Source organism: Trichechus manatus, unplaced genomic scaffold (assembly GCF_000243295.1).
Source record: "Trichechus manatus latirostris isolate Lorelei unplaced genomic scaffold, TriManLat1.0 scaffold00016, whole genome shotgun sequence".
Lineage (NCBI taxonomy): Eukaryota > Metazoa > Chordata > Mammalia > Sirenia > Trichechidae > Trichechus > Trichechus manatus.
Genome location: NW_004443952.1, coordinates 4183772 through 4206250, shown reverse-complemented (window position 1 = coordinate 4206250; position 22479 = coordinate 4183772). Strand labels below are relative to the sequence as shown.

Below are 22479 nucleotides of genomic sequence, written 5' to 3'. Positions count from 1 at the left end.
TATATATATATATATATATATATATATATATATATATATATATATGTATATATTCATTGTGCATGGCATTTGCATAAGTGACTTCATTTGCTACTTAGAACAATTCTAAGTGTTGGGAAATACTATCCAAGTTTTACAGATGATCAAGTTGATCTGGCCAAGGTCATAAAGCTAGGGATTGAGCCATTATCAATGTTGGAGTTGACTTCCAAGTCATAAACCCCCTTAATATATTTCATAGGTTCCATGAACGGGGGAGTCTAAGAATTCACTCATGAAATCTGAGAATTTAAGCCAGAACTAGCGCACAGAGAAGACAGTAGTGGTCTGCTGTGCAGTTTAAGTGCAGAGGCTCTGGGGTCAGCCCATACAGAGTGAAATATTAATTTTACCATTTAACCTTTAGGTAACCAAGGTCACACAGATAGCTATTTTTAAACATCTAAGTTTCCTCAGCTATGAAATGAACATAATAATAGAGTTCACCTTAAGATTGATTGTAAGGATTAAAAATGATAATGCATAAAAAAATCTGGAACAATGCCTGACATACAGTAAATATTCAATAAATGTTAGGTATTGTGATTGTCTAGAACAGCAAAATAGCATCAAAAATAAGACAAAACCCAATGTCTTCTTAGTCCTAGACTGGAGTCCTTTAAACATTGCTGCAATGGTAATATTAACTGTGCCTGGGTGGCACAAATGGTTAAACAGTGGGCTACTAACTGAAAAGTTAGTGGTTCAAGTCCACCCAAAGATTCCCAGTAAGAAAAGCCTAACAATCTACTTCAAAGAGATCATAGCAATTGGAAACTCTATGGAAGACAGTTTTGCTCTGACACATATAGAATCACCATGAATCAAAATCGACTTCACAGCAACTTCTCCTACTCCTGTCAACAAAACCCTAGGATTGGTATAATCACTTTTGTTTCACAGATGAGGAAAGTGAGGCTCAGAGAGGTAAAAGGACTTGGCCAGGGCAAGACTGTCAGGAAGCAGGAAGTAAGAGAGCCTGAATTCATAGCCAGATCCACTAAGTTCCAAACCTCTGTTCTCTTCTTTGCACCACACCACCTGTGCAACTAAGGAGGGCATGTGACTGCTCCGAGTAACTGAAGCTGAGATAGAGGACTAGAAAAGATGACCGTCCATTCTCTTTTTCTGGCCTGGGGTTCACTGAGTACCTCTTCATTGCATCGCTCTTTGGGATAGTAACAGATGATGCAACCTTCTGGGACAAAGCAGATGCTCATTTCTGGACTTAACAAGCCTAAAAAGCATGCTGGATCCCCTCTAGCGGGCATGGATTGTAGCAGGTTCTGGTGGCTGAGCAGAAGTTGGCTTCACTGCCTGGGCAGGCAGGGTATTTCTGCTGAGAAACGGGGAGAGGGTACCATTGATCTTGGCCGCTAGATTTATTTAAGATTTTACTGGATGATTTGGATCTTCTCACAAACCATCTCAGGATCTTCACCAAAGATGAAAACATGGGACAGTGGGCCGAGTCAGAACCGTGATGTCATGAGCAGCCATGTGGCATAAGGTTTTAGTCTTGGAAAAAGCCTTGTCTCAGAACTGCCTTTGTGTCAAGCCATGGAGACTTGGGCAACTCAGTTAAACTCACTGAGTCTCAGATTTCTCATCTGTGAAATGGTGAGACAGATCCCAGTCACCTTGATGCCATCTTGAATGACTGCTTGGGGGAAAAAAGACAAACACTCTTTTGTTCTTGCTGGATTGTCTGTGGGCAGAACAGTAAGTCCAGGTCTGAGCTGCAGAAATGCCTGGATTCCAGGCCAAGTCCACTGACTGGCCATGGGATCCTGGACAAGTCCAAGCCTATCTTTTGACCTCAGTTTATCCATTTATGAAATGAAAGGCTGTAATAAATAGTGCATATCAAACTTTTCAACTAAAACGCCCTTAATTATGAAAACTATTATGTGCCAAGCTCCTCCGATATGAGTGCTTGATGTACCTACAAGGTAAGTATTTGTATAATCCCCATTTTACAGTTGAAAAAAAAAGGCACAAACTCATTGCCACTGAGTCGATGCCCACTTCAGCAGGTGGGCAGGAATGGTCTGGAGTTGTGAACATCCAAACTTCTACTCACAGAGGCAAATCCTGAATTACAGACTTTCAGACATCTAGGTCTTAGTGAGTTCTTCTTCCCAAACCAAACTTACTGAGCAGAAAGGAAAGGTGAGTGTCTTAGGCTGGGTTCTCTCTAGAGAAGCAAAACCAGTGAAGCATATATATATATATATATATATATATATATATATATATATATATATATATATATATATATATATATATATACATAAAGAGATTTATCTAGGAAATGGCTCACATAGTTGTGGAGGCAGGCAAGTCCCAAATCTATGGGTCAGATATCAGGCTGGAGGCTTCTCCTGACTCATGTGTGATTACAGCGGCTGACGAACCCAAATCAGCAGGTCAGATGACAGGCTGCTGGCCCACAGGGCTGCAGAAGATGACAAATCAGGTCAGATGGCAGGCTGTTGGCTCACAGGGCTGCAGAAGCTGGCGAGTCAGTCAGTCAGTAGGCTGCTAGCTCACAGGGTTGCAGAAGCTTGTGAATCCCAGAATCAGGAGGTCAACCAGCAGGCTGCTGGATCAAGTCCCAAGAACCAGAGGTCAGATGATGACAAGCTGGATGCAGCATCCAGAGTGAGAGAGAGATTTGCCAGAGCATTTATATATATTGGATGCAGGCTACACCCTCAAGGAAACTCCCCTTACTTGAGCAAGGTGGTGACTTGAGTCAGGGTGTAATGTGAGTAAGGCTGTGACTTGAGTCAAGCCCTTTAGTAAGGGTGTGACTCAAGATACACCTCACACTAATTCTGTCTCATAAACACATAGATGTTTAGAATTTATAACACATAATTACATAATACCATAAAGTGTAGGAAAATTATATCAGATCACAAAATGGAGGACAATTACAATACTGGGTATCATGGCCTAGCCAAGTTGACACAAAACATTAACCGTCACAGTGAGGAAGGTCTATACTCCTTGGGGAGGCACTGTGATACAGTGAAGAAACACTGGGCCTGCAGGCAGAGAAAACCCATTCGAGACTCATTTATAATCAAGATAATACTACCTAGGTTACTGAGTTACAGAAAGGGATATATGTAAGTAAATGCTGTGCCCAGAACACAGAATATGTTTAATACACATTAGTCAAAATGGAGTCTAACTCTCAAACAATAAAAGAACAAGAGCAGCCACATGCCCCATGAAAAACTCAGTAAGTACCCTGAGATGGTACTTATAAACTTGCAACCTAAAAGTTAGCATGCAGGCACCCATTTGGCTGGGCGTGTGGCTGCATCATTCGCTAAATATATATATGAAAAAAGTCTATCACACTCATTCCATGAATAACACAAAGGCCTTGATTTGTTCCTCCACGTGATAAGCATGCGTTAGGTCCAAAATTAACGTTGCTGTCTGGCTGGGCTATGTGTGTGTTTTTCCAAAAAGAGAAAACTTCCAAGCTCTTACTCAGCCCTAATCAGAATGTCTAACGTAGGGTGTTACTTGCAGATGAACAAGAAGAACAGAGACCAAAACCAAAGGTCTGCTCCACTGTAGACTCTCAATAACTATGTGTTGACTGTTGAATGAAGGTATCAGTGAAGAGGTGAGGAGGTAGCCCCACCTTTCTGTGTGGCCTTATACTAGGTGCTTCACCTCTTTGAGCCATGTCTTCCTGATACATAAGCTGGGGATAACAGTTTCTACCCTCATATATCTGGCAGGGTTGTGCTGAAGGAGAAAATCAGGTAAGAGTGGCTTTGAGGAGTAAAAAGCATTAGGGGGTGTCAGGTGTTGTTATTATCAGATCTCTTCTCGAACCCATTAGACCCTGTACTTTTGCGTACTGAATTTGTTTTCTTCTATCTACCATGCTAAGAAATTAACCACAGCTTTTTAAAGAAACCATTTTAGACTACCACTCAAGTGATTACAGCCCTAGCAGCTCTCTCTGAGAAAGCTCTAGATTGGAGGCCAACAGAGGTGGAAGGCCATGTCACCTCTATGTCCACAACATCATCTCTAACATGGAGGTGACATGCCTAACATCATGCCTGCCTAGTGCCAGAACAATGGTATAATGCCCATAAAGGGGCCCAGCACAGTGCTTGACACCTGATAGATACTCAATAAATTCTTTCACTGAGAGAAAACAAAGGATAGAGGACACAGTTCAGGTTTTGTAGCCAGACTTGCTTGGGTTCAGATACCCAAGAGGGCTCTGTTTCTTACTAGTTATGTGACCTTGGCAAGCTCCTCTGATTCAGTATTCACAACTATATATTGAGCATAATGGAGGGGCTGCCATGTGCAATCCCACAACTACCCACAGCCCAGCTCCAAGGGCCACCACACAGTATATACACTGCAAGGGTTGTTGTGAAGGTTAAAGCAGCTAGTACATCAAGGGCACTCCGGAAAGGGCAGCCCCATTCCAATTGTGTTTGTGCAGTCATTCCTGGAAAGGCCAGTTATATTCTGAAACACTGAACCTCGGCCCCCAACAAGGCAGGCCAAGCACATGACAGATGTTAAACAGCAATTCCCAGAGATGTCGGCCAAAATGCCAAAGAGTTAGAGACCCTTTATTTTCTTCTCCAAAGCACAATTAGTTTGTCACAGCTGACAGATGATGGACGTGTCTGCATCAGTCCAAGTGACACCATGGAATCCATCTGACCCTCCTTTTATCACTCTAACCTCTCATACATGGCCAGCTCTTTCCCTCCATCTGCTGGCAATCCCCCACCACCCCCTCCGTCTCTCTGCCTTGCCCCCGACCCGGCCCCCTATCACATCCCCAATCACTCACCATCACGGAAATGTGAAGAATGTGCATCTGCTCCTCTACAATCTCCGAGGGCTCCTGAAGCGTGGGGGTGGTGGCCTGGGCCAGCTGCCCAGAGCTGCTCATGGAGACGTGGAAGTACAAGGTGCCATTCTCCAGCCACTGCTGTCTCCAGTGTACCAGCGAGATGTCCGCCGCTGTGCCAGACATCTCTGCAAAACAAGACCCAAGGTGCCAGTGAGCTGCATGCCTGGCCTTGGTACTTGAGGGAGAGAAGGAGCCATGGGTATTCAGGGACTCAGAAGGCACTTACTTTGAGCCAGATACCTTTCCTTACATCACGTCTATAAGCCAGGGATCATCACTTCTATTTTATAGATGGGTCAACTGTGGCCAAGATGTGTCCTCAAGTAACGGAGCTAGTAAGTAGCAGAGCAGGACTTAAACCCAGGCCTGTCTGATGTCAAAGTTGATGCCCTTTTTATAACACCATGCATAATACGGTAATTCATTATTGTCAAACAGTGGAATCAAACTAAGCAAGTGGGTGAAAGCACTTAACATTCTTCTGCGGCCATGGAACTAGAAGAAGGCAAGGGAGGAAATCTGTGAGAGGAATGCAAGTTCAGGGTGCAAATTCCTTAGAAGCTGAGATGGACGTATTCATGGCAAAACTGCAGAACCTCAGAGCTGCGAAGGCTCAAGAGAGCATTGGGCCCAACAGACATGTCTCAAGGTCACCTTGCATGGGAAGGGAGCTCGGCAAGGGTTCTTCTGGGTCTCTCTTCTGCTTCAGTCAGAGTAGCTCCATTTTTTGTAGCTTATATACTACACTCCCAAGCAAAAGAATTTTGGCAAAAAGGTTTCTGTGGCTTCAAAATATTTGAAAAATCATTGGCATACCCTAATATTCTTATATAATGAATGGAAAGTTGGGAATTTCTAGTAAATTGTTAAGTTGGGTCTCCTGATGTGAGGTTTCTAACTTTTGTCCCTATTCAGCTTTTCCCTCTGTAGATACTTTTAAAAATAATTATCATTTCAATAGTATTACCATGCAACATTATGACTCCAGTATAGTTCATTATTAGGTAAGAAGGGTGATAGCATAAGGCACCAAAAGTGTCATTGCACTGGGATCATATACATATTTCCCAGTGCCCTCTACTAAAGAGATCATGTTCCCGGAAACGTCCTAGGAAGACAAGGACTACTCAGTGCCTCTCATGAATAAATGAAAGGATGGTGGGGTTCTTGGTGAATTACTCAGTCTACACTCAAGTAAATTACTACAGGAGACAGGGCCAATTAATCAGTAGACAAGTATTGTAAATAGTGCCTAAGACTTGAAACTTTGAACCCCACTCCTAAGACATGGAGTTGTCCTGGAGACAGTATTCCTACAGCCCCAAAAGACCTCATAGCCATGCACACACAAACTTGAGGAGGATTGATGGACAAGCCGAGTTAGAAATGTTCCTTATTCAATCAGTTCTCCCCATGCCTCACTGCAGTCCCATCATATCTGGTGACAATGAATAAAAGAAGTCAGGCTTTGGAGTGATGAGAAGATGATGTTTGCTCATCAAACTCTACTAATTATTCTTGTATCATCCACTCCAAATAGACTCTTAACTCCTTGAGGTTCGCGACTGAAAGTCCTTAGGCTGGCATTTAATAAGTGCTAAAGAAGCTAGCTATATATATTTATTATCATTATTATTATTAATAATAACTGGATCTAATTCACTGCCAGATGCTCTGAAAAAAACCTTGAGACATCCTTGACTGCTCACTCTCTCTCTCATTCCTCATTCAAACCATCAGCAACTCCTTCCAAATTGATCCAAAATTCAACCCTTCTCGGCACCTCTACTGCAACCACCTGGACTTCTCTTGCCTGCATGTAACTCTTGACTTAGCTCTCTTCTTCCACCCTTGCACCTTTTGTCTATTCTCCACCCAGAAGCCAGAGGAACCTTGCCAAAGCTTAAGTCAGCTCATGTCACTCCTCTGCTCAAAACCCTCCAATGGCTTCCTACCTCATTCCAAGTAAAGACAAAGGGGCTGGAACAAAGGAAGTGACTGATCCAAGTGAAAACATTCCTGGACTTCCCTTGCTGCACCAATAGTTGAGGAGGGTTGAAGATAATCACAGAAGTTCATCAGCACTCAGAACATAGGCCCCAAAGAGCCCTGCCAACTCATTACTATGCCTAGGGAGAGGGAACTGGCTGGGTGCCCTATTGAAAAGCAGGGCTCTCCCAAGCACCTTCTTTCCTTCCAGGACTGGGGTAATCTGCTCCCTCACATCATCCTACCTCCCAGCCTCAGCACTGAAGCCTTGGCAGTAGCTGCTCTGGCAAGCAGCCAGCTGGGCCAAGGCAAGGTGAAGACATTATGGTAAATGGCCTTTCTCAGCACCTCATTCCTTTTTCTCTCAGTGCATGAAGCCCAGAACCAGAGACCCAGGGAACCCAGGACTGAGAGCTGCCTCTGGAAATAGTTGTCTCTAACTCAGCAGCAGGTGTCTCAGGGTGGTACAAACTGTTAACGTGCTTGTCTGCTAACAGAAAGACTGGAGGTTCAAGCCTACCCAGAGGCACCTTGGACATCTATCTACTTATGAAAAATCAGCCACTGAAAACCCTACAGAGCACAGTTCTACTCTAACACACATGGGGTTGCTATGAGTTGGAATCGACTTGATGGCAATTGATTTAGGAGTCTCTGGGTGGTGTAAGGGAGCTCTGGTGGCACAATGGTTAAAGCACTTGAATGCTAACCAAAAGGTCAGCAGTTCGAACCCACCAGCCAGAAAGATGTGGCAGTCTGCTTCCGTAAAGATTTACAGCCTTGTAAAACCTATGGGGTAGTTCTACTCTGTCCTATAGGGTTGCCATGAGTCAAAATCGACTATGGCAGTGGTGTCTTTGGTGGGGTTTGGGTGGTGTAAATGATTAACAAGCTCAACCTCTAACCAAAAGGATAGAGGCCCGAGTGTACCCAGAGGTGCCTCGGAATAAAGGCCCGACAAACTACTTCCAAAAACCAGCCATTGAAAACCTTAGAGAGCACAGTTCAACTCTGACACACATGGGGCCACCATGAGTCAGAACTGACTCAACAGCATCTGGTTTACGAGTTCCCAGGTGGTGCAAACAGTTAAAATGCTTGGCTGCTAACCAGAAAGTTGAAGGTGCGAGTCCATCCAGAGGTGCTTCAGAAGAAAGGCGATCTAATTCTGACAAATCAGCCACTGAAAACCATATGGAACACAGTTCAACTCTGACATACATAGGTCACCATGAATTGGAGTCAATTCAACGGCAACTGGTTTTAATTTAGGAGCTCAAGAAGGAGGGCCCATGTGCTGCTGCCTGGCTAGGCACTTAATGCGCTGAGATATGCTGGAATAGCACCAGGAGAAAGCCCCAAGGCAGGCCACGTTCTGGGTGACACAGCCTGGCACAAACAGAGGCAGAGTAAGCTGAGGGAGACTTGTGGAAATTTGGCTCCTTACTCCTGGGGCTCTCCTCAGGTTGTGCCTGAAATGCTACCATTAAAGAGGCTCCTGCTTCCTAATTCCAGATTAGAAAACAGAGAGTCATCAAGAGTTAGTGACTTGCCAAGGTTAATAGTGAATTTGTACACAGCTGGACCCAGTGGATTACCAGTACATGCAATTTCTACTATGCCAGTTGCTCTTAAACGTCTCCTTTTCCTGGACTAAATCAGCCCATGAACCAAAACTAGATTGAGCTCTTTATTTGCTACAGCGATGAGTGCACGGTCAGCAGACAGTAAACGTTAAATGATAATAACAGTGTGTGAAACACAGCAAATATTGAGTCACAGAAAATAGTTGTGGACTTACTCTATTACAAAGAAAGGAAACTGTTGTTGGGGTAGGGGAGGGCACAAGAATCTCAAAAAGAAAACCATTTTAGTGAAAGCAAGCAGCTTTTATCACTCATTCATTCATTCATTTATTTGTTTAGTTGCTTATTTATTCACTCAACACACACTACTGAGGACCTACTTGATTCCGGGCATTATTTAGGAGCTCAGAAAAAGGAGTGAAATGAGACACTGCCTTGCCTCCAGGAAGCTCACATCCTTTAGTAGCAGCAATTCTATCATCTGTGCCATCACTCACACATGTGGACACCCTCCATTCTCTTGGCCATGAGACTGCAGTATCTGGCCTATCTTCTAGCATGGCTCTTTCCCCATGTGCTCCAAACCCACAGGACTTACAACTGTTCATCAGATAGGTCCAGCTCCCTCTCATCTCAGAGCATAAGTACTTTCTTTCCAGTTTGCCTGGAACTCTCCTCCCAGAGCTACAGGATGGAGTCTCCTTGGTGTTTGTCTCAGTCCAAATGACACCTGCTCACAGAAGACTTGCCTGGCCACTCTAGCTAAAACACTCTTCTCAACACACACGTCCACTCTCTATTATATTCCTTTTACAAAAACATTCTATAGCATATATCACTATTAGAAATTTACCTCATGTGTTTCCTTGGACAAGTATTTATTGTCTGTCTCTCCAGGAGAGCAGGGACCTTGTGTGCCTTATTCCCTGCCCTATCTCAAGTACTTTGAAAAGTGCTGGGCACATAAATGCTCAATAAATAATTCTTGAGTTGCTGAGTATGAATACACACACACACACTTATCCATAATAAGATGGTAGAGGTATTAAAGAATAGAATGTGGAGAATTAAAGAAAGGGTTACTGGGAACTCAAGGTGGGAGAGGACCCTGCTAGCTTGGAGACTGTATTAGTTTCCTAGAGTTGTGTAACAAAGTACCACAAAATTGGTGGATTAAAACAACAGAAATTTATTCTCTCGTAGCTGTGGAGGCTAGAAGTCCAAAATCAAGATGTGAGCAGGGCCATGCTCTCTCTGAAGACGCTAGGGGAAGATCCTTCTTCATCTCTTCCCAGCTTCTGGTGGTCCTGGCGACCCTTGGCATTCCTTGGTTTGTAGATGCATCACTCCAATCTCTGCCTCTGTCTTCACATGACCATCTTCTCTCTGTATCTCTCTATTTTTATAAGGATACCAGTCATACTGGATTAGGACTCAGTCTACTCTGATATGACCTCTTGTCAACTTAACTGATTAACATCTTCAAAGACCCTATTTCCAAGCAATGTCACATTCACAGATACCTGGGGTTAGGACTTTAACATATTTTGGGGGGAGTACAATTCAAGGAGCAGAATTAAACCCATAGTAGAGACCAATACCTACTCCAAAAAGGTGGAAAAAGGTGGTGGCATGAGCACCGCAGAGGATGGGCATATGTTGACTGTTGGAGGACAGAAAGAGGCTTAAGCATTGGCAAGAGAGTGGGTATCTCAGGCAGTGAAGCCTCGTGTGCATGTCAGAGTGTGGCAGAATGTCAGGTCAGATATGTCGTTTAGATGCAGAGTGAAGGGTTTTGAAAGCCGGGTGATAAAGTGCGTATTTTATTTGGCATATGGTAGAGAAGCAGAAGAGTACACTTGATCAGAAAGCCAGTCCTGTGTCCATTAAAAACAGGTCAAAGAAATAGTAGCATGACCAAGGCCAGCTCTTGAAATTCCCCGCTGACTGATTTTCCAATTGCATTTTCCCTTTTCTCTCCCCTAGTCCTTCCACATAAACATTTCATTGAAGTCTTCAAGTCATATTACAATCAAACTTAAAGCAAAAGGGGGACTAAATGCATTTGGTCGGGAACCAAGACGATTCCCATAAAGGCAGATTATGCTGACATGATGAATATAAAATGAAACAGCAGATATTAAAGTGGGAGAATTGGTACCATGCCTTCTGGCCGTAGGCTGACTCCAGCCTGCTTCCCTCCCACCCCGAATGGCTCAGTTTTATCTTGCAATCATAAAGAAACAGAGGGATTGCCTTTTCACCTTCCATTTTTCTTCCCCCATGGGCTGCAACTCGTGAAATATTCAACAGGCTCAAATCCCCTCAACCACCCTGCTAATGCCAAGTGAGAGGATCAAGCTTCATCAGTGATTCTGGGTAGACTGCCATTCTGCCTCAGCAGCCACTGACGCTTTTCAGCCTCCTGGAAAAGAAATAAGAAAATCCCGAAGGCGTACTGTGCTTTTAATTGGCTTGTTCTTCCTAATCTATGGCACTCATTGTATTTTTATTTAATTCCTGAAGGTCATTATGAAAATAAGCAGCTCATCTGATCACCTGCCATCTTGGTAACATCTCCCAAGTGGCTAACTAACCCGCCTTCTGATTCCACAGCACCAGCTGACCCTCCAGGAGATTATTTGCAGAAGGCCAGAGAGAACTCGGGATGAGTTTACTGATGGTTTGGGCCTCACTGGGGCAAAGCAGACATTATGTACAATGAGTTCACCACCTAGGCAGAAAGAGTCATGAAAGGTAGTGATGTTGATTTCAAGCACCTTTGCCATTAGTTGTTCCAGCACTCATGGGCAGTCAACTCTATGCAGCAGCAACTTGCTCTAGCCTCCAGTCATCCTGAGTGGGCCTGTGAGGTATATTTCAAATACACCCCCCTCATTTTCATCTCTACTGTGGTTGCCTTAATTCAAACCTTTGTCTCTTCGGTTAGGGACTAATGCAAATGGCTCAGTATCACTCAAGTCCCCTTGGGAAAGAGATGGCACATTCAGCAGTCATTGAGAAGTGTTAAATGAAGGAACCATTTACAAAGATTCGGGCAGGGTTAAGGCAAATCACAAAGGGATAGTGAAACACCCCAGGACTGTCAACAGCAGGCAGCTGTCACCACCCTAGGCCTGAAGGAATACAGAGAGGAGTGATTAAATCCAGAAAGAGCCATAGGCAGAGGAAAGGGCTGCCAGACAGGAGCTATGGCCTTCAATAGATTACCTAGTCACTGTCAACACATGGCCCAGCATGGAGGGTCTCAGGAGAATAAAAGTCCCAACCTCACTCTGTCCACCCTCCGATCTTTTGCAGGTCCTTAGGACTGGCCAACCCTAACCAAACACCCATGGGTGCCCGAGCGAAATGAATCACACAGGCCAGACTTCCAGGGCACAGAGCAGGGTGGAAAAAGGTGGAGACTCAACCTCTGGGACATAAAGAGACTGTCCAACAGGCCCCTAACTGGAATCCCCACTTCCAGGCTTTCTTTCCCCCAGCCACTTTTCAAATGGCTACCAGGGTGGTATTTCTAACTTGTGAATCTGACCATGCTCCTCCCTTGCTCAAAGCCTTTCAGTGGCTCCTAATTCCCACCCAAGGGTAAAACATGACTTCAGAAGCCAGGCACACAAGGTCCTTTGTGACCTGGCACGACTTTTCTCTCCGGTCTTACCTTTTCACTGCTTTCCTTGTACCTATATCTTAAATCTGATCCAATATTTATGTTTCCCCCAATATACTATGCTATTTCCTAATTAAAAGACTTCAGGGATGCTTTTCCTCAGCCTGGAATAGCACTCTCCAGCCTACCCCATCCCCTGCTCTGGAAGCATCCCTGATCCCTGTATCAGCTAGGCACTCATCTATGCTTCCACAGGAGGAAATAATGCATGCTGCATAAGATCACAGGCTCTGGAGACCAATATCTTGAATGTGAATTCTACTTCCATTGCGTTTATGTTGTATGTCTTTGGACAAGTTACTTAGCTTCTCTGTGCCTCAGTTTCCGCATGTACTAAATGAAGATAATAATAATAGCACCTGCCCCATAAATTTGTTTTGAGAATAAAATGAGATAGCAAAAACAAATTAGCTTTCAGCATGGTCTTAATCCTTAGTAAGCACTCTGCAGTTACATTTCTTTTATATTACTTCATATACATTGTTTTACTGGTCTGATCCTTATCTACGTTAAAATGATCTGTTTCTACAGCTGACTTTTCTCACTGGACCCTACTGCAGGGACAATCAGAGCCACTTGTGTACACTAGTGCCTGACACATGGCAGAACATAGAGAAGGGGCTTTGTAAGTGTCTAATGAGTTGAACCGAGCTTTCCCTATATCTGAGTTCAGATGGGCATCCCCAGAGGACTGAGAGAAGAGATGGCAAGTCAGGGTCTCACTGCTGGCTTGATCCCCATATACCAACTCCACAGAAATTTATCTAACATCTGGCCCAAGATTAGGCACCTTGAAGAATGCAAATGAAAAGAAAGACAGTGTTTTAACTTCGAGGAGCTTGCATTCTCTACAAGAGAGAAGGTTTTCATATAGAAAATAAAACACTATAGTTCTGTTTAGATATAAGTATGTGTTTATATAGCTGGAAAGAAGCACATTGGAATATCAAGAATGGTACTCTTTAAATGGTGAGAACAGGTGATTTTAATCATGTTCTGATTCATTTTTCTCTGAATTTTCTACACTGAATATTTGTTACTTCTGTAGTAGATGTGAACACATGCTCACTTTAAAGATTCATTTATTTAACCAACATTTCCTGAGAACTGGCACTGGGGGACTCTGTCCTCAGGAACTCAGTCCAAGGGGCTGAGAAAAGGCATACTATAAACAGCTATAAAGCAAAGTAGGAAGCTTGGAGGAAGGGAGATGCCTCTTAGCTGATGGAGAAAGTCATCACAGAGGAGTCTTAAACGATGGGCAAGATTTCAATAAGTGGCCATGTGGACAGAGAACACTTCAGACAAGAATGGCACAAGCAAAGGCAACAATGCAGGAGAGCTGCAAACGTGCAGTGCAGTGAGAGGGCTGGCAGGAGCAAACACAGAAAAGAGAGAAAGACTGGTATAACAAGTTTGGAGGGAGGAAAGTAAAAAGGGGGGCCACCACCTCTTACTCATGGACTATCATCTAGCAGAATGATATGAAGTGCAAGGTCTCACTTGAGGCTCTTTCACATAATCAGACCAAGGCCTGGTTCAAAGGCTCAAAAGCCTGCCACATGCCATAAATTAAAATGATAAGATGGGTAGGTGGATGGATGGCTGGATGGATGGGTGGGTGGATGGATGGATGGAGGGATGGGTGGGTGGATGGATGGTTGGATGGGTGGGTGGGTGGATGGATGCATGGATGGATGGATGCATGGATACGTGGATGCATGGATACATGGATGCATGGATACATGGATGCATGGATGGATGGATGAACAGATAAACGAACAACAAATGGATGGATGGATATAGTCCAGTCTTTGTGAGCTAATCAATAATCAGACAGCCTGAGTCAGTAGAAAGAACACTGGGTTTGGAGTCTAGAGGCTTAGATGTGAGTGATTCTGCACCAACTAGCTGGTTTATCTGAGGACAAGTCACAGAGCCTCTACAATTTTCTCCCTTTATTTATAAAATGGGGGTCATGATCTGTCCTACTTATATCACATCTAATGTTGAATTGATAGAAAATGAGGCCATAGATAGAAATATGCTTGACAATCTGCAAAGTCCTGCAGTTAGTTTTAAAACTAAGCATAATCATTATCCTCATCATTCAACAATATACTTCCCATAAATATTTATTGACTATCTAAAATGTGTCAGCCACTATTATGGATCCTGGGGCCAGATTGGAGGAAAAGATAAATGTGGATGCTTCCCTCACAGAACTTCCAATCTTGTCTGGATTTTTCTCATTTTCCATGAAGTAGCAGCAGCAGCAGCAGCACTCACTTTGCTTCAGTTACTTCATTCATTCATCCATTTAATCATTCATTCATTCATAGCAGAAGACTGTGTCTGTCTCCAGTTCACTGACATATCCTCAGTGCTTGGCATACAGTAGGGTCTCAATAAGTATTTGTTGAATAAATGCATCACTCAAGGGACACTTCCTGAGTTCCCTGACTTCAAGAAAATCACAATCTAAGTAGGCAGAATAAGGACAATCAATAAAGATGACACCCATGTGGCACTGGCCACAAAAGGGGATGTACATGGTGCTATGGGAATACGTGTCAGAAGTCAGTGAATGTTCCTCATTTATCAGGGGTTTGGACAAGGCAAGAGGCAGAGTCTATAATCTGGCCCTTTCACAATTCTAAGAGATCCTATTGTCTTAGTCAGCTAGTGTTGCTATAACAGAAACACAAGTGGATGGCTTTAACAAAGAGAAATTTATTCTCTCACAGTCTAGGAGGCTAGAAGTCCAAATTCAGGGTGCCAGCTCCAGGGGAAGGCTTTCTCTCTCTGCCAGCTCTGGGGGAAGGTCCTTGTCATCAATCTTCAGGGACCCCAGGTCCAAAGGATGCATTCTGCTCCTGGCCCTACTTTCTTGGTGGCATGAGATCCTTCTGTTTGCTTGCTTCTCTCTTTTATCTCAAAAAAGATTGATTTAAGACACAACCTAATCTTGTAGATTGAGTCCCGCCTCATTAACATAACTGCTGCTAATCCCACCTCATTAACATCACAGAAGTAGAATTTACAAGATGTGAAAATCACATCAGATCACAAAATAGTGGACAATCACACAATACTGGGAATCACAGCCTAGCCAAGCTGACACACATTTTTGTGGGACACAATTAAATCCATAGCACTAATGTTAGGCCAGAAATGCCTTTAGGACAACGCCACTGTTCTGCTGGGTTTGGGAGACCCCCTGGGGGATAGAAGGTTGTGGGATGGTGGGGCGGGGTGGGGGGGTTGCAACCCAGCCAAAGCCCTGTGGCAGGAGCAGGGCAACTTGGAGTATTGCAGACCCATCCCCTCCTCCACCTCCCGCAGCTGTCAGCTCTCATTCTCTGCCTCTGCCTCCAAGCTGCCCATTTCCACCTCCTTCGGGAACTGCGTCTCTAACACAAAACTGCTTTCCCAAGCCACTTGGTGAAGATAAATAATACAGCTATAGCCAGTTAAATAAGGGAGGCGAAGAGAAGAATTAAGAGATATTGTCAAGGGAGAAAAGTATATCTTTTCAGATTAGATTTGAAAATAGATGGGGGTTGACGGAATTGATTCTCATTACTCCTAGTTATTCTCTCCTGAACTACCTCCCTCCCTCCTTGCTGCTTTTTTTTTTTTTTCCGCTTAGTCTTTCTTTGTCATTTAGCATTGCTGTATCCCCTTGGTCTCTCTGTGTGTTTGCTGTTTTAGCTTGTTTTTTTAAATCCATCCCAACAGTGAGTTTCCACCAGGGCTTTGAACTGGTTCGTTCTGGTTGCATTTCCACTCTAGGTATACTGAATCAGAACCTACATTTTTACAAGATCCCCAAGTGATTCTTATATATAGGAAATTTTGAGAACCACTGCTCTACTAGTGGTTCTCAGAACTGATCGCTAACCAGCAGCATTAGCAACACCTTGGAACTTGTTGGAAATGCAAATTCTCAGCATGGGTTCAAACTGGACCAAACTGGTTAGAAGCCTTGGTTTCCCCACCACCACTACCATCCCCCTCCCCCACAGCCCCACCTCATGGAACTGTAAACTGATGTAAAAATAGGATACTCAGAAAAATGGGGATAAGAAGTAACATTTACTTACACCCACATATGTGCCAGGCTAGGGGCTTTAAATCATTGTCTTGTTTACCCATCATGGGAAACCCAAATGGGTAAAGTAGTATCATGGATTGAATTGTGTCCCCCCAAAATATCTGTCAACTTGGCTGGGCCATGATTCCGAGTATTGTATGATTGTCTACCATTTTATCATCTGATGTGATTTCCCTATGTGTTGTAAATTCTATCACTAAGACGTAATAAGATGGATGAGCTGCACTTATACTGATGAGATCTACAAGGTTAGATAGTGTCTTAAGCCAATCTCTTTTGAGATACAAAAGACAGAAGTGAGCAGAGACACAGGGGGACCTCATACCACCAAGAAAGCAGTGCTGGGAGCAAAGAGTGTCCTTTGGACCCGAGGTTCCTGTGCAGAGAAGCTCCTGGTCTCGGGGGAAGACTGATGACGATGAGGACCTTCCTCCAGAGCTGACAGAGAGAGAAAGCCTTCTCCTGGAGCTGACACCTTGATTTTGGACTTCTAGCCTCCTACACTGTGAGAAAATAAATTTCTCTTTGTTAAAGCCATCCACTTGTGGTATTTCCGTTATAGCAGCACTAGATGACTAAGACAGGTAGATAGTATACCGTTTACAGCTGAGATATCCATAACATACAAGGTGACAAACAGTTAAGCACTTGAATGCTAACTAAAAGGTTGGAGGTTTGAGTCCACCCAGAGACGCTTCAGAAGCAAATCCTGGTGATCCACATCCAAAAGGTCATAGTCATTGAAAATCCAATGGTGCACAGCTCTACTTTGACACACACGGGATTGCCATAAGTCACAATCGACTCGACGGCAACTAGAAAAAGTGACTAGACCTTCCCAAGATCTTCCAGCTAGTAAGTGGCAGAGCAATTCAAACCTAGTCTCCTGATTCCAAATCCAGGGCTCCCATCACTGTGCTAACTGGGCTGAGAAAAGGATTGACATATTTGAGTAGAAAGATAGAGGGGTCAAGTCCACACAAGGGAGTATGATTAAGTACCAGGATAGGCATCCTCTTGGGTCAGTCAGATACTGTGTCTACACATTTCATCATGATTAACTCATGTGCTAGAGTTAAGCGTTGCCCTTCTGTTTTTCAGATGCAAATATCTCCCGGGAGAGAGGCAAATGAAGTGTTCCTTACAGTGAAAGAAACTGGGTGACCGGTAACAGGTAAAGTCACCTCTCTGAGCCTCACTTGCCTCATACAGAAAATGGGAATCATGAAACCAAGCTCTCATGATTGTTGTGAAGATTAAGGGAGATAAAGTGAAGAAGTCTAGCACAGCACTTAGCATGTGGATTCCCTGTCAGTTGCTGTCTTCTCTTCACTCTTGAGAGCAATGGGGCTAGGTGGGCAGAAGAGGGAGTACAGTACTGAGTATAAAGAAAAAGGAGGCAGAGGTCACAGATGAAACTTCCTAGACTTGCACTTCACTTGGAAATAGTTTCTGAGACCCTCTCACCTGGTCCGCAGTGCTCCTTCCCTTTCAAGCCATTCCTTTTTAAGTCACGACTCAGAATCATGGAAAACTACAGCAGAACAAGAACATAGAGGAATAAGTGATCTAATCCACCCATTTTGTTGATGAGAACAATGAGAACCAGAGAGGGATAGCAACTTGCCTTAAGTAACACAAACTCATAACCAGTGCTCTTCCGGTCTCACTGTTAGAAACAAGGATTCACAGAGGGGCTAGGGCAGAGGTGAGAGGGGAACCCCTCTGGCTCCTAAAAGTGATTTAGCCACATGGGATGAGAATTCCCCCCTAACACCAGTTCTCCCACAGCCTGTCCTGAAGATGCTACCAAGAAGGCCCCTGATGTCGATGTTGCTGAGTCTGACTTGTCAGTGTCACTGAGTCTGACTTGTCATTCCTCATCCCCCTCGCCCTAACCCAGGGAACTCAGCATATGAGAGCCATATGCATGGATTCAGATCTGATAGGTAACAAAATATGATGAGTCAGGAGAGCATGGCACCATGCGGTGTGGTGGGTGAGGGAGGAAAAATGAAACCTGTGAAACCCAGCAACAGAACAGAGACTAAGGGAGTGAACATACCTGACACCAACCTAACCAGCTATTTGCAGAAAGGTGGGAGAGGCCAGATTTGGAGGAACACCTTTGCATGATGAATTCGTCCCAGTGTCTGAAATTGCACTTAACCCATTGCCCATGTATTCTGTGCCATAGTCTGCTGGCCCCACGCAGCATTCCCGTCTGTGAGTCTTTGTTCATCCTGTGCCTCCTTCCTGGAATACCCTCATCTCTTTGCACACATGGACACCACCCACCTTCAAAACCAGGTTGAAGGGACCTTCTCTGAGCTCTAACCTCCTCTGGCAAGTTTCTATTCCCTTCTCTGGTTCACTAGCCTCATTCATACACGAGTCTCATTTTCTTGCCTAGGTCATGAGATTCTTCCGGGCAAGGAATTACTGTTATCTCCTCTCTCTCCCCCTTGGTAGCTCAGCTTTTATCTCCACTGCAAGTGACTGATAAACATGGGTTGATCAAAAGATTAAAATAGAAACCCAATAAAAGACGAGAGCATGGTGAGACTCCCTCTTCCAGTTCTACAGATGGGGATACTGAGGTTGGGAAAGATACTTGGAGAGACTGAGACCCAGAAGTGAAGTAGCAGGAGGTTCCACCTGCCTTCACCTCCACCCTACTTCACAGCCCCCTGAAGCATTTATCAAAACAGTACCAACCTGGCTCAAATGGCATTTGATAGGGTCATACCACAGCAAATAAGCACTCGTGCCCTGACGCTCCAGTTTTGTCATTCTCTCCCTGTTCTCTTGCCTTTATACTCATAACGCCATGCTCTTGTTCAGTGCTCTCTATACCACTCTTGTTCGCCTAATCCTTTATCTTCAGAACTCAAGTGTGAGTGGACTATACAGCCACCAACTCTTCTCATTCTCACATCCATGCCCTTGTAATATGACATTGCAGATCCCCTATGAAGGGGTGAGTCTATTTCCCCTCCTCCGACTTGTTTTGGTCAATGGGTCAATACCAAAAGTGACACAAGCAGAGACTTGAAAAGTGCTCATAGACTGGGGCTTGCCTTCTCTTGCTGCTCTTGGAAACCCTGCAAGTGGCATGTGAAGAAGCTAGGGCTAAGCTGGTAGAGATGGGAGAAAACATAGCCAACCGCCCATGTTGCCCAGCCAAACTGCTCACCACCACATGTGAGTGAGGCCATACTGGATCCTCCAGCTGCTACTACCTAACCTGTCAGCTGACTGCAGATGCATGGAAGAGCCCGGCAGAGAGCAGCCAAGACCAGCGTAAGACCTGCCCACTGAGCTCCACCCAAATTACCTACACACAGGATTGTGAGCTAAATCAGTGCTTTAAACCACAAAGTTCTGGAGTGGTTTGTTATGCAAGAATAACTAACTAGGAGAACAACCTAGATGTCATCTCCTTTGTGAAGCCTCCCTACCCACAAGGCTGGGCTGGAGCTCCTTTACTGGGCTTCCTTTCATTACTCTGCTTATCACACTATATTGTAATCATGGCCGCAGTTCTTTCACACCTCGCCAATCCTCTGCTTTCCAAGTCCGTGAGCTTCCTGAAATTAATGTTCTAGTCTCCCTTGCTGCCTTCTATCTTCCCTACACCCAGCTTAGAGTCAGCACTCAGCAGGCATGTGTAGAACACAACAAACAGTACCAAAAATGTCCCTTAGGCAGAACCTACCATATTTCTCTCAGTACCTCCTCCTCCTAATCAGTCTCCGCAGCACTGATTTGAAGGAGTGAGTGGATATTGATTGGCTCAAACTGCACTGCTTCAGAGCATAATCTACCTCTATATTCCTTAAGTAAGCTCCGTGCCTGTTCGGTGTGTTCACAGGGGCCTTGATTATAATTCAGCCTCTACTCCATTACCCTTATTTATTACTCAGAGCTGGAGCACAGAGCCCCAGGCATCAGTGGAATGATTACAGGACCCTTTTGACTTGCAATTCCACACTATTCAGTCCAATTTAGACTGGCCACAGATGGTGCCCTACGGCAGGGAAGGGACCATTAGAGTACGCCAGGCTGGGGGCAGGGAGCAGGCAAAAGACCCTCTTGGTTTTCTCTCTGACTCTTAGGATGATGAAGAAAAGGATCAGGTTGTCCTAATGCCTCTCCTGACCAAAACAGTGAGCACTTGAATGATGGCAAATCACACCCCTCTCCAACAGGGCCAGTCATGACCATTGCTGGAGTGTCTTTTTATTTGGTTTAAATGTCAGCATCCTCTGTCCAGGTGACGTGACTGAATGTTGTTCTCATATTGCCAGGCTGGCAGACAGGAAAGTCAAATTCCACTCTTGTCTCTGTTCTGTGACCCTAGGAAAGTCCCTTTGCGTCTCTAGGCCTCAGTCTTCTCATCTGTCAAATGGGGAGACTGCTTCTTCTTGTGACTCCTTCACTAATCATTGGAAAAAGTAAAGAGAAAATTTATGGAGAAGGTACTGGAAGGCACTTGGAATCAAGCATTCTACCGGCAAAAACCATTGTTATGGTTAAGATTAACCAACCTGATGGAAGATTCTGGCAAACTGAAACCAAGTGGCTGAAACAGAAAAGGCTGAAACTCCTTCCCATTTTTTAATACCTTGCCTGCCATACCACACAGGGTCAGAGTGTGGTCTCTGAAATCACACAGCCTGGTTCCCATCCCTGCCACTATATTTATTAGCTGAGTAATCTCGCAAAGTTACTTAACTTCTCAAGGTCTTACTTTCCTCATACAAACTGGGGATGATAATGTTGTAATAATCACTGGAGTGTGAGTGCCAGGAAGGCAGGGACGGGGCTGTCTTATTCTTAGCTATATGCCGGTGCCTAGAAAAGTGCCTGGTATAATGTAGCCACTTACTCTAAAAATAATAGAAAGACCAACATTTATTAAGTGCCTTCTGCATGCAAGACTCTATTCCCAGGTGTTTGTGCGTATTATTTCATCTTCCCAAAATCTCTTACTTACGGATAATACTAAATCAATGTGTACCTGCTCACCACCACATGTGTGTGAGGCCATCCTGGATTATCCCACTACTAGCTAACCTGTCAGGTGACCACAGACACATGGGAGGGCCCAGCAGTGATCAGCCAAGACCAGCATAAGCATTGTTGAGATAACATACCATCACAAGGTTAGGTATCAGTACATGCTCAGTAAATGTTTGTAGCAGTGAATGCTGCCGCTACTATCTGCTCTTCTGTGCTACACAAATAGCTTTTCCTCGGGTTGATATGAACATTTGGGATCCCTCACTCGGAAGCAACAAGGCCTGTCTTTGATTGTAAATTCCTAGGAAACAGGAGTCACATCTGCTGAATGTCTTCTTCACGGCACTGGGATTACAACCAGAATATTGTCAGAGTATCAGACTAGGAATCACGATCTCTGAATTACTACACCTCCCCTGCCCGTACCCCACCTTTCTGTCTCCGTTTCCAGAACCACAGAAACTCTAAATTTAGATTGAGTCAACTCAGCAAACGTTTCTTGAGAGCCTTCACTATACCAGGACCTTAGCTGGGAGCTTTCGGACATCGTCTCTCTGAGTCTCCACTTCTTGTTTAGAGTAGAGAAAAAGGAAACCCAGAGAGAGCAGGGAGTTGTTCCCGATTACAAAGTACGTCAGGGATAGCGGTGTTGAGAACTTAGCCTCTTGACCCCAAGGACAGACTCCTTCTACTGTATGTGTCGAATCTGTGTGGTCTCCTGGCTCTGCCACTGACTTTCTGTGTCACAGTGGGAAGACTGTTTTCCAATATGAATCTCACTTTTCTCACCTGTAAAATGGGAAGTCATGCCACCCTCAGAGGGCTGTTCAGAGATTTACTAGAGAATGTGCTTTGTGGGGGAGGTGATCTTATTCTCTATCTTAATGAAAACTGTGTCATGCTATCAGAGAGCATGGAGAAGTATGAATTTTGCCCCAGTTGACATGATGAGTCTCATACACATGTGTCAGTTCTGTCATGTTTCTGTTAGTCATAAATAGGAAGTAGGGGAAGAAAGGGCCACTCTCCCAGTGTCTTACCCACGAACCCCATGTGCCTCTGTTATAGGCTTTTTACCTTTTCTGAATTCTTCTCTTTAACTACCATCTGCTGG

General features: G+C 44.3%; 1 protein-coding gene across 2 annotated transcripts in view; it reads right to left on the bottom strand.

Annotated features, from left to right (window-relative positions):
- The window catches only part of ASTN2 (astrotactin 2), a 1034049-nt gene that overhangs the window by 874888 nt on the left and 136682 nt on the right, over window positions 1-22479 (bottom strand). For both annotated transcript variants that reach the window (XM_004372122.1, XM_004372123.2), the window contains exon 2: window positions 4895-5082. In XM_004372122.1, coding sequence (XP_004372179.1) covers window positions 4895-5082 — 188 coding nt within the window. The remainder of the gene's footprint in view (window positions 1-4894; window positions 5083-22479) is intronic.